The following is a 12609-nucleotide window of genomic DNA, read 5'->3' on the forward strand; positions in this document are numbered from 1 at the left end:
GCTAAAACCCAGAGTGTTTAAGTAAGTCTGAGATGAGAGGAAATGGACATTTTTGGCTGCGCTGAGAAAGGGAGGGAAATGAGGTTGTTAAACAAATGCAGCTCATGAATGAGCACAGAGGGATTTGCTCTGGATGGGTTTACATTGATCGTTTTTTGATAGTTGTATGTTTATTTCTGTTTGCATGCTTACTGAATTTTTAGGTTCATGTCATTAAAGTCAGAAATAAAAGTCAAGGTAAACAGATCATATTTTATAGCATAATATTTTATATCTAACATAATCTAGTCTATTGATCAATCCTCAGCTTTCTCTGATGAAACACACAATTTTTCAGACGATCTCTGGGTCTGGCGATACAGATTTTAGCATAGCTTAGCATAATCCATTGAATCTGATTAGACCATTTAGCATCGTGCTCAGAAAATAACCAAAGAGTTTGGATGTTTTCCTATTTAAAACTTGTGTACATAAACCAACAGAAAATTAAAAGTTGCGAGATATGGCAGATATGGCTAGGAACTATACTCTCATTCTGGCGTAATAAACAAGGACTTTGCTGCCGTAACATGGCTGCAGGAAGCGCAATGATATTACACAGCAGACGAAAATAGTCCCCTTAGTAACTTTCAACAGCAGGGCACTATTTTCAGGCACTGCATAACATCATTCAGAAGAAGACATTTGGAGTTATTTTGGTAAATGTCCCTGCTCTTTCAAGCTTTATAATGGTAGAAAACAGGAATCAGGGAACAACTTCTGACTTTAAACCCCAAAAAATTGCATTCATCCTTCACAGAGGTAATCCACATGGCTCCAAGGGGTTAACAAAGGTCTTTTGTGGGTAATTGATGCGATTTTGTAAGAAAAATATCCATATTTTAAACTCTACCTGGAATAATATCTTCTGGTAACAACACCATCTTGGGCTCACGCAATTCACGAAAGCGTTTTAGCGCGGTGAAGGTTGGTTGCCATGGGTATGTTGCGCAGTGACTCTCGTGAATCGCTAATTATTATAGTTTATAAAGTTTGAAATATGGATATTTTTCTTACACAATCGCATCGATTACCCGCAGAAGACTTTTATTAACCCCTTGGAGTCATGTGGCTTACCTCTTTGAAGGATGAATGCACTTTGGAAACTTTTTACCCTTGAAAAAAGCTGGGATATTTTTAATCCAGCGTTGGGTCAAAAAGGGACAAACCCAAAGGTTGGGATAAATTAACCCTTAAAATGTTTATATTTGACAGCCCAGCATAGGCTAAATTACAATGCAGTGGGTTGGATTTGTTCCTTTTTGACCCAGCGATGGTTGGAAAATAGCCCAGCCTTTCTTAGAGTGCATGCTGTCCCAAACTGGACTTTATTGGTAACACTTTACAAAAAGGTTCTATTAGCAAACATTAGTAAATGCATTAACTAACATGAACAAACAACGAACAGCAGTTTTGGGGGTAACGCATTACAAGTAACGTCCATTACGTAATAATATTACTTTTCTGAAGTAAAGAGTAAAGTAACGCATTGCTTTATAAATGTACACCTTAATATTTGAGTTACTTTTTCAAAAAAGTAATGCAAGTTACTTTTTTAGTTTAATTAATTCAATTAAAAAAAATGATGTACTGAATTAAACTGAACATAGTCACATTATGCACTCTATGCGTACACGCCTGCGTGGGAACAGTTTAAGTCAGAAACTGAGATGGCAGGACAGAGCTCAACATTTTTGTGATGAAATGTGCAATTTCTGAATGCAGAACTTTTCAGTCATAAAAAAACACCTGCAAGGCCTGAATGAGATCAAGCCTCAACCAAGAAAACGTAACTAAAAAGTAACGCAAGCATTACTTTCCATGAAAAGTAACTAAGTACTTTTTTGGTAGCAACTTAATATTTTAAAAGTAACTTTCCCCAACACTAAGGAACAGTATAGTTAGTTCAAAGCCAACAGTTATTCATGTTAGTTCATGGTGCATTAATTAATGTTAACAGTTAAAGATACAATTTGTATTTATGCGCCCCAAGATGGCGCCAGATCAAACAAAAACAATGATGTTGTTTACTGACGCTCTGAAGCAGCGTGGAATTATGGGATTTGTAGTCTTTAACTCAACCGCTGATGGCCATCAATCAGACGAGAACGAGAAATCACGTTGATGGATAAGGTAATCAAGTCTTATAAATGTTGCATTTGATGACATCGTTTATTTCATTATGTAAGTTTATATGTGATGTTCAAAACGAAATTGTTAGTCATATTGATATTACAGTATTAGTCCAAATTCGATGGTTAACACAGCACAGAATTAAGTTTTCAACTTACAATCTACAATGATTTTTCACATAATGTATTGACAGTACAAATCTTATTGTGAAGTGTCTTAAAATGACCATTTATATTGCTGTACAATACCTTTTGATGTGCATATCGTCCGCGGGAAGACGTGCTGATTACAATCGACACACTAATGTTGTGATCAATATAATAGCATAAGTTTTTTGAAGGGTTACAAATCAAAACAACTCACCCATCGCGTAAAACACAAGCAGGATCAGAATCTCTGTCTAGTTAAATGTTGTCGTGAAGCTCTCTCCATCCAGATAATGCAACAACAAATTGATCCTCTCTCGTTTTGTTCCAAACTCTTCTTGGGTCGTTTGGTTGGCCCGTACGCTTACAGGAGCTGACACAACCAGCGGCAGACGGTACAGAGATATCCATAAGTTCATAAGCAAGCACGTAGCCCGACAGGCGCTATCACATAGTTCCGCATTTGTCCACAACACTGGCTGCGTCCGAAAACTCAAGGCAGTCGCTGCCTCATGAGGAAATGACTTCGGCCTCGGAGGCCTGAAGGCCGCTCAGAGAAAGGCTTTCCGACGCACTTCAAAGGCAGCGTGTTTGAAATATAAACAGAGAGCGCCTTTGTGATAACTAATCACATATCTGAAAACTACAATACTAATTTCTCGATAGAAATGAATTTAAAATGCTTAAAAAGTGAAAATATACGTTTATTTTCACTAAATTTGTGCTCCAGCCGCTTCCTTGGCCGCCATTTTATTTTTTCGAGCTCGACCACTGTGTGTTGTCATGTGGTTTACGTCAGTAAAGGTGGTGACAAAGGGTCACATGGATATTAACGTCATTGATAGGAGACTGCACTGCACCGTGTCAATGTTTTGAATGGAAATTTTCTCAAGATTTACAAGTAGTTGAAAACATTACAGATATTGATAGTAATCAGCTGGACAAAATATATAACACTGGCCTAGTGGTTTTTGGAGATTTTACTGCAAATATCTTACAAATTGCACATTTAAAACGCAAGCTTGACTTTATAATTGTATTAGTAAATGCCAAAATTAACATGAACTAAAATTAATAAATGCTGTTGTTGAAGTATTGTTCATTGTTTGTTAATGCTAGCCAATGCATTAACTAATTGTTAACAAACACAACCTTATTGTAAAGTGTTACCACTTTATTATCAGAGAAGTGAAAAAAGATAAGAAAAGCTTTAAATTAATTAACCTTTACTGCATCTTGAAAGTGAAGGTACAAGTGCTAAACTGACCATAGCTGGTTAAATCAATTTTAGCATTAAAAATAGCATCTTAAAGAGAAGTCCAGATGACTGTTCTTTTGACCTCACACATGCTCTTTTTTCCTCTCTTACATTTTATTTTTATATTTAATAACGGCATAAAAAAGCTTAGTGGTGAACCAGTCTTATGAGGTTATGGGCCTGAAGAATCTTAACTGGGTCCCAATTCTCGGCGGGTCACACTTGATTTTTCCCAATAGATTCCCGGCCAGCCTGATCACGCGGTTCTCATTTATCATCTTTTAAGACTGCTGCCAAATAATCACTGTTTGTTTATTTGTTTGTGATGGTCTGAAGTTCAGAAGAACAATCCTCTTAAGACTCGGCAAACAAAAACACGCATTTATTATAAATGGGTCCTGGAATAATAAACTATAAATGATGTAAATCCTACCACAACACACATTGGAATCTTTCTGTGTATAAAAGGTATCAAGGGTTTAAATGACAATAAAATCAGCTTTGGATTTGGAGAGGCAGGGAAATCCTGCAGAGATTTTCCATGATCAGAAAAATTTACAACTTTGGTCTATCAGTAGTAGAGTAGGGGGCATGGTAAAAGATTGATAAATCCCTATTGATAAATGAAGAAATTCTTACAGTCTATAAAACCATTTTTAATTCATATAATAATGCATTCATATATAAATGCCACCACGGGCCATATGATGAGGAGTGGGGTGGTTTGGGTCAGATGGCTTTCTCTCATTAGCCGAGTGTTTGGATCAGGAGTAGCTCTTGTTACAGCAGTAAACTGCAGCTTTGAACTTTTAATAGAGCTCTGAAATCCAAGCAGCCTTTAAAATACAGATTTCTGCATAACAGAGCAAGATTGAAAGAACGACAAAGCGAGAGAGCCCGAGAAAAAAGAGCAAAAGAGACAAAAACACAAGGGAGCAATGTACTAGAAACAGAAAGCGGATTGCTTGCTAAAAAACATTTATAGATCTTAAACTCTATAGTCTAAAGTCTACGTACGTTTGCATCTGCACAGATGTGACTCAGCAGTGGCCTCAACCAGAGAGGACTGTGGGTCAGAACCAAAGGGGAGGCATTAACAAACCAGCCCTAATGAGGCAGAACTGGATAAACAATCACATACTGTGATTGACAGGTTATTGACATAATGCTAGAAATCCAACATTAGGTTACGTTTCCTTCACATATCAATGGACCGCGTGAGAATCGCCAAACATGCGGAAAGTGAAAAAAATACTAAATGACTCATCGTGCATCCACTCAAGGAAAAGATGCATCTACTATAAATTTAGAAAAAAATGTGGGTATAAACTGTTACAAAATTTAAAATGTAATATTAGCTATAGTAAATATTAATGTAATGCAAAATTACATTTAGACCTTTATCTTGAATTTCATATCTTGCTGAATGTCTAATGCAAAGCTTTAATGTATATGTAGACTGTCACTGACATGTCTAATAAAAATAAAACTACATTAGTGATAATTGATATATTGTGTGGCATGATTGAATGACATCTAATTCTATTAGGCAGTGGGAGCGTTGGTTTATTTCATCCTTATCGGTTACAAATTTAAAAGCAAAATACAATTAGACAGAGGGATAGATAGACAGACGTCACATCTTAAACTATGTTACACTGGAATGCCACAGGGCTAACACATGGTAAAAGACACACAAACACATCGACATTCATGTCCTCAGGCAGACAGCACCCCCTCTCCCCTGCTGAAGTTTGTAATCATGTCCAGAAAAACTAAAGAGAAGTCAAAACATATTTTCCCAGGGTTCACAGCAAGCAGGCACTTTTCAGATCGTGCAATGTCAATCAATGACAGAAAGGTCAGGTGGACAGAGGTGTCAAATGACATCATAGACAGGTGGACTGTGCAGGTGATCTCTGATGAAAATTACATTTATGAAACCATTGGTAATGAACTTATAGCTTTGAATTAGTGTTCAGAATAAATTAAAAAAAATCAAATTCGACCGACAAAGTTTAAGCACGTTTCTTTTTAAAAGTGCACTGCATAACAGTTAAATTTGTAACTTTTCATTGCTTTTTAGAGAAATAAAGTTATAGAGATCCACAATGACGAACATTAAGGCCTTATTATATCCATGTGGGTCACAAAGAGAGTAGGACACAGAGTTTATGTTGATTTTTACTTCCTGGGAATTGGCCTGTGCTCTGTGCGTCCACAGCTCGACCGCTGCGCTTCCGTACTCAACTTATCGGATCTCTTATCAGTTCGTTTGAAGCGATCGCAGTGTCTCCAAAGCCCACGTGTGCAACCACCATCCCAGCTTGAACATTAAATATTCCTTCCTTCAACACAATGGCCGAGGTCCAGAGTCAAAGCCACTATGGCTAGGCAAATAAAAGAACCCACTGCATGAATCTTGGCAAAGACACATCATCAGATAAACAGTTTCAAAAAGCCAATGTAGAAATATGCGTAACCCGAGACAATATCAACAAATTTGTCCTGCGCATGATCAGTGTGAGATTAGAAAGACGGCTTCACAGTTTAATCCGGGGTAATGCAAATAAACAATCATGGCCCTGTAGCCTGTCTTTGACTTTTTCTAATTTACATAATAATAGCAATATTTATAATAGTCGTCAGAAAAACTAATAAAAACGAATTTTACATTTATGTAAATTGGACCTTTAACTGCACTTTGACGTAACAATAAAAACAGTTTTAAAAATACCTGAAAAATGACCGAATAATGGTGAGACAATTGATGTGCGTAATAAATAAGCAAGCACACGCAAATTGCTTATATCTGGGGCGGACATTTAAATGTTTATATTAAAAAAAATGGGCCATCAATTTTATGTTTTAAAACAAACCCAAAATGCAAGCTAGATCAAATAAAAAAAGAAGAAATTAAAAATTTTCGTAAAATAAAATGTCTTTTTATGTTTCGAAATAATACGCTTCAATGGGCTCCTTTCAAAATCATTTAAAGGAAAAAAAGCAACTCGATGTTACATTAATATTAATAAGGTAAAATCAAATGTGTTTTAGTTCCTTAGATTGATATTATGAAAATAAAACGCATAACTCTTTACTTAGACTTGACGTGGTCCTGTTTAAAGTTAAAGGCTTGTTATGTCTTACAAGCTGACGGCTGACATCATAACTGTGACGTCAGCGGCAGCGGTTCTACGATCTTTGTCGACTCTTTAATGTTTTTACATGCCTTTTTATGCTAAATAGATTTTTTAAAATTGTTTGTTAACTTTAGTCGCAATTTACATGTCGGACAACTGATTATGATATTAAATTATTTATGTAACAAAATTGGACTTTCTGGGGATAATTTGCTTGGGTCTACTGTCGTATGTTGTCACTAAATGGCCTGTCTATGAATAAAGTGCCCTTGCAATACCTGACTCTATCAGTTACAGTGAGTTGATCTATGCTGCCCTCTTCTGTCAAAAGGTTTTTTGGTAGCCTTTTAAAATCAAACAAGCTGTTTTACAATAATTGTAACATTTAAAAAATATTATATTCAACAAAATATATGTAATATTCAAGTGTTATATTTTATATCTGTTTTTTATTATTATATTGTTTTTTGTTATTTTTGTTATATAGGCTATTGTTAATCTTACCTATGCTTAGTTTTGTTCATTTAGTCAAATGGCTCTAAAGTATGTATTATTTTGCCGTTTCATGCAGTGTATCCCTTGTTCTCTTGCACGTTACTGTACGTTAAAAAAAGAAAAAGCAAATGAAGTAGTTAAAAATGTGCCTTTGAGTTTAGTTAAAAAACACGAAGTTTTTTTTTTATTGCATATGAACATGTATATATACATACATATATAACAACAAGAGAGTTATAACAATGTATTGTACATAAATGTTGTCAATGTACATATGTAAATGATTAATGTAATCCAAAATAAAACAATAACAAAGTTAACACGAAGTTTTTATTGAAAAAAAAAGGTCATTCATGTGCGACGTCACAAAGGCTGCTGCAACAGCATTTCCCGACATGCACCGCGCACGTTACCATAGCGTCTCGGTGGTTTACCAACATGGCGCACAGCCCGTCTCGTGTCTTTGCTACACTTTTACCGACTGCTGACGATGTCTACAAAGACGAGAACCAATCGGTATTTCATCGCACCGGCAAGCAAAACTCCCCGCACCTTCAAAGTAACGCAAGAGTAGTGGAGGTCACGGGCTGTGCAGAGTTATCCTGTATACCGGACCGGGCTACCGTTACCATCACAGTCAGGAACAGTAAAGAAAATGTTAACGACGTGACTAATAGCGTTACCCGAAGACTGGATTACATACTGCAGACTCTTAGACAAAATGATGTAAAGGTGCAAATAATTCTTTTAATCTTTAAACTGATATGGGTAAAGAAAGGTTGTTTCTGTATGAGTGTAGCTAACTTTTCTGCATGATGGTCTTTCTAAAATCCATCGTTGTTTATCACTAAAGCAGTGATTCTGGAACTGGGGGGCGGGTCATTTGATAAAATACATGAACTTATGTGTAATTAAACCTCAGAAAAAGAAGGCTACTAACCAACAGTACTACACATCATTTTATGTTTTGTTTAATTCAGATTCAAAGTTTGAGATTTTTTATCAGGAATTTTCTTTTCATGAACCATTGATCTAAGGGTAGCTGCAACTAAATTTAAGAATTTGGCTTTAAATGAAAAAACAATGTATTATATGATAGTATTTACTATAGTAAACTGTGGTAAAATTCCTAGATACTTGAGTGTTTTTGAACTTTACTATAGCATATATAGTATATGTGTTATTTACTATAATTTATCAATTTACTATTGTTTACTTAGCACATATTTTTTTACAAATTACTACACATTATTTGTATACTACAATATTTTAAATGTGGGAAATGTGTTTCATTTGTGGATGATTCTCACGAAATCCAGATTTAGTTGTCCAGCATCAGAATTTTTAAAAAGCCCTTGAAGCCAATTTTTTTTAAGGTCTTAACTTACTATAACCATTATTTTTAGAAGATTAAAAAAATATTTCCTATAGAATTATTTACATTTTATTAGATTATCATTATCAAAAATTATCATTACCGCAACATGATATTACATTAAATATATGCATTTACAAACTCATGTTTCAGTAATGAGAACTAAAAAGTTGTCTATGTAAAAAATTGCAACTTTTATCTGGAAAGAAAAAATAAAAACTGTTTTTTAATTTTTTATTAGTGTCACAGTCAATTATGTCTCTTCCAACAATTTTTTTAAATGTTAGTTCCTTAAGGGCTTAAATAATGATTGAAAATTGTTGCGGAGGATGAGAAAATTTGTCTTGGACACATTTATATTCCTTATTATTGTCTTTATATTTACCAATAATCACCAAACACCACATGTTTCTTTACTGTAAAAGTTTATAGTATAACATGCACTTAAGCTTTTTATTTTTTAGATTTTTTAATTATAAATATTTCCATGTCAAAGAACCCAAATCCAATCATGGACATGTTGCGGTAATGAAAATTTTCCCCTTAAATGTGGAAAAAACAACAAAATTGGTTTGTATGATGTCATTTGAAATCGTGTGCAAAATAGTACATGAAAATATGTTTGTAACTGTATGATTCTTATTTTGATAGCATTTTTTTATCAAAATGTTTCCTGACATCTCATAAGTTTAATTTCGCGTGAGAACATGCAATTAAAAATTTTTTTCTTATAAACAGAAAGAAAACATAACTGTAGCCAAGCATTTGCAAAGAGAGGAAGACATCTTCAACATGCAGGCTGAGGTGGGATGGAAACATTTTTTCATCCCAAAATAGAAACCATTTCATAAATGATTACATTAATGTTACATTAGGCACTTTATTTTGTCTTTTTGCTTATTTTTTCTGTGCAGGTGCATGTGGTGTTTTCAAACTTTGAGACGATGCAGTGTGTACGCTCAGTTTTAATTGAGAAACTTGACAAAAGTGTGTGTGTTGGTAACCCCCACTACACACACAGTGCTGAAAGCCTCAATCTGTTAAGGTAAGTTTAATATAGCAAACACATTAGCATTTGTATACATGTAGGATTACATTTTAGTTTCAGTGTCTTTCGCTGCTATGTCAGTTTTTATTCAGAACCTGACTTTAAGCCTGAACATATAGCTCTGTTATTGTGCAAATGTATGCATAGACCTGTAATGACTTATAGCATGTATTTTTCTGCTGTAATTTTTGCAGGCGGCGAGTGTGTTTGGAAGCTGTGGATAATGCTCGGCTTAAAGCCAGCGAGGCGTGTTGCATTCTGGGACAAGCTTTGGGACGCCCACTGCTTTTACGCGAGGAGGAATCACGAGAATGGACAAATGGCCAAGATGATATTACTGGGACTTCTCAAACATTACATCAGAAAGCTGGAGCCACAGTGGTCTCTGCCTCTTCACGTGTGTTTGTGACATTTGAATTGCGACCAAAATACAAAAACAGGAGGAAACTGTGAAGTTTTATTTAGATTTTTTTTGTGAGATGCTTTGTGAATGTCTAAATAAACTAGATTATTCTGTTTGAGGTCTCAGAGCTCTGAGTCGAACTTGGATTCAGGCGGCGTTGACAAAGACTGAGAGTTTATTTAAATGGAAACAATAATTAATCAAACAAAACAACAGAAAGACAACATACAGAGAAACCCAAGTTACAAACTGTGACATATCAAACACAAGAGCCAACCTCCAAACCTTCTGATCTTAAAGGGGGCATATCATAAAAATCTGACTTATCATAAAAATCCGACTTAGAAAATGTGAAAGAGATCAACCCAGTAACTTAGTTTTGGTAAACCATTCTCTGCAAGCGTGTGAAAAAATATCTAATTGAAATTTGGCTCCCCTTGTGATGTCAGAAGGGGATTTTACTGCCTCTTAATTTGCACTATCCAACCACAGCACTGCCATTTAGTGCATAGATCAGGTCATTTGCATTTTTAGGAAACACCCAAAAAAGGCACATTTTTACTCACACCTACAAAGTGTCAATTTTATCATGCTACAATAAATTATCTATATAATATTTTGAGCTAAAACTTTACATATGTACTCTCGGGACACCAAAAGTTTATTTTACATTTTAAAAAAGTCTTGTGAAATGTCCCCTTTAAAGGTTCACTGTGTACATTTTTAGCGGCATCTAGTGGTTAGACTGTGAATTGCAACCAACGTCTCAGTCCAAAGCTCATCCCTCCATTTCGAAACCCAGTTACGGAAGCCGCCACAGGACAAACATGTCCTCATCTGAGACAACATAGTGACCAAATACGCTCTATAGAACAGTTTGTCCGTTTAGGGCTACTGTAGAAACATGGCAGAGCGAAATGGCGACTTCCGTGAAAGGGGACCCACAGTGTATGTAGATAAAAACGGCTCGTTCTAAGGTAATTAAAACAATACAGTTCATTAGTGATGGGAGAAACGAAGCTTTTCAAAGCTTTGAATCAATTGAACCAATTGCTTCGAAAATGTATTCAGTTTTTCGAAGTGTTCGAAATGCCACCCACGCTGGCAACACCTGCTGGTTAAAATAGTTTAAAAGCAGATCTGTCCAAACATTTTGCAGGTTTGTTCATAAAATAATACCAAGATTTGTATTAAAATATGTTTTAAAAAGTATTTAACTTAATTAAGACATAATTAAAAGTGTGTCATGTGTTTTTAGATTTATTTAGGGCAAACAAATCATTAATACTTACTGCCCTTTTATTTATGCACATTTTTATCATTAAATCTGTCTATAAACAAAACGGTACTGTAAGGATTCATGTTTTACGAATTTGCATATGGTAATAAAACTGACCCAAGTTTACCTAACCATAGACACTGGTCATTTGTGAACTCCCCCTAGTGGTGAACCATCAGATTTTCGAAACGTTTCGAAACAGTTATGACGTAATAAAGCCTCGTTTGCTAAAATCCCGTGACTTGACGTCATGACGGATGACGTCAAAGTACCGCGAGAACGATTATGGAAATCATATGAAGGCCAATTTCGTCTCGCTCTCGCGGTACTTTGACGTCATCCGGCTGTTGGTTCTTGCGGCGCCGCATGAAGTCGAACAACCTTCTGAAACACGCTCCGAACCAATTGATTCGAAACAAAAGATTCGTGAGAGTTTCGAAGCATCATAAAACATGCTTCGAAAGCGACCATCACTACAGTTCATTAAGTAAGGTCTTTATACACCAATGTATATTATATTGCATTCCTTTCAAAAGATCATAAAAGTTACACAATTATATTACACAAGAATAATATATTATACATGACACTAAAAAAGACGGATGAACCTAAAAGACAGCAAATATGATATAAATACAGAAAACAAACCACAGGTAAACAGTGTGTTCTACAACAAAACGGAGTAACATTTCTTTGGGGAAAAAGGCACAGAGTAGTAATAATCAAAACTGTAATAATTAAAAAAATCTAATCATATGATGGATCTAAATTTGAACTTGGTTTGAGAAAGTTGATCATGTTGCAACGCACTGCTCAAGGCCAATTCGAGGCCTAAAAAGAAATATGATATAAAACTCCAACTTCGTTGCAAATCTCAAATAATTAACTTTATTCTAAAGTGTGACGCTAATAATTAAAGTTGAACGACGTCATAATGCTTTAAGGAAAACCAACTGAATGCCACAGCGTCACAAACAAGCCTATTCACACATTGACACCTACAGATAAACCATAGAGTAACAAATATCACAATGCTGTCGCTTCCAAAACATACCGCGAAAATTAAAACACGCCACTTACCTCCACCTAAACAACGTGACGGTCGCGTGCGTAATTCGCCTGGAACTCCTCTCGTCTTCCTGCTTCACATTCACATCAATTTAATGTAAGGAAATTTCAGTTTGTGTAGATGACCAGCACCGTCTAACATCACTTTATTTGGCGCTTCCCAATGCATTGTGGGACTTCAACCGAAAAAGAGACTATTTTAAATCAATTTGACTTCGACAA

General features: G+C 35.4%; 2 protein-coding genes across 4 annotated transcripts in view; one reads left to right on the forward strand and one right to left on the reverse strand.

The window, feature by feature from the left end:
* LOC129430452 (hormonally up-regulated neu tumor-associated kinase homolog A) overlaps positions 1–12548 on the reverse strand; it is a 127071-nt gene extending 114523 nt beyond the window's left edge. Inside the window, exon 1 of one of the 3 annotated variants that reach the window (XM_073875417.1) lies at positions 12400–12548. The gene's annotated coding sequence lies outside the window, so the exon portion shown is untranslated. The remainder of the gene's footprint in view (positions 1–12399) is intronic. The other 2 variants (XM_073875416.1, XM_055187652.2) reach the window with 2 other exon arrangements.
* On the forward strand, positions 7604–10155 carry irak1bp1 (interleukin-1 receptor-associated kinase 1 binding protein 1). Its single transcript, XM_055187660.2, has 4 exons — positions 7604–7946; positions 9328–9393; positions 9504–9634; positions 9832–10155. The coding sequence occupies exons 1-4, from the start codon at positions 7653–7655 to the stop codon at positions 10088–10090; spliced, it is 750 nt and encodes a 249-aa protein (XP_055043635.2). The 5' UTR covers positions 7604–7652; the 3' UTR covers positions 10091–10155.
* Positions 12549–12609: the final 61 nt, after the last annotated feature.

This window comes from Misgurnus anguillicaudatus, chromosome 13, assembly GCF_027580225.2.
Source record: "Misgurnus anguillicaudatus chromosome 13, ASM2758022v2, whole genome shotgun sequence".
In the NCBI taxonomy this organism is placed as follows: domain Eukaryota; kingdom Metazoa; phylum Chordata; class Actinopteri; order Cypriniformes; family Cobitidae; genus Misgurnus; species Misgurnus anguillicaudatus.

What these genes read in the sequence shown, in the direction of transcription:
- irak1bp1 (XM_055187660.2), top strand. Translation starts at nt 7,653, where the DNA reads ATGGCGCACAGCCCGTCTCGTGTCTTTGCTACACTTTTACCGACTGCT. An exon ending in TTAGACAAAATGATGTAAAG is followed by an intron (nt 7,947 to 9,327) that starts GTGCAAATAATT and finishes TCTTATAAACAG; the next exon opens with AAAGAAAACATAACTGTAGC. An exon ending in TCTTCAACATGCAGGCTGAG is followed by an intron (nt 9,394 to 9,503) that starts GTGGGATGGAAA and finishes TTTTCTGTGCAG; the next exon opens with GTGCATGTGGTGTTTTCAAA.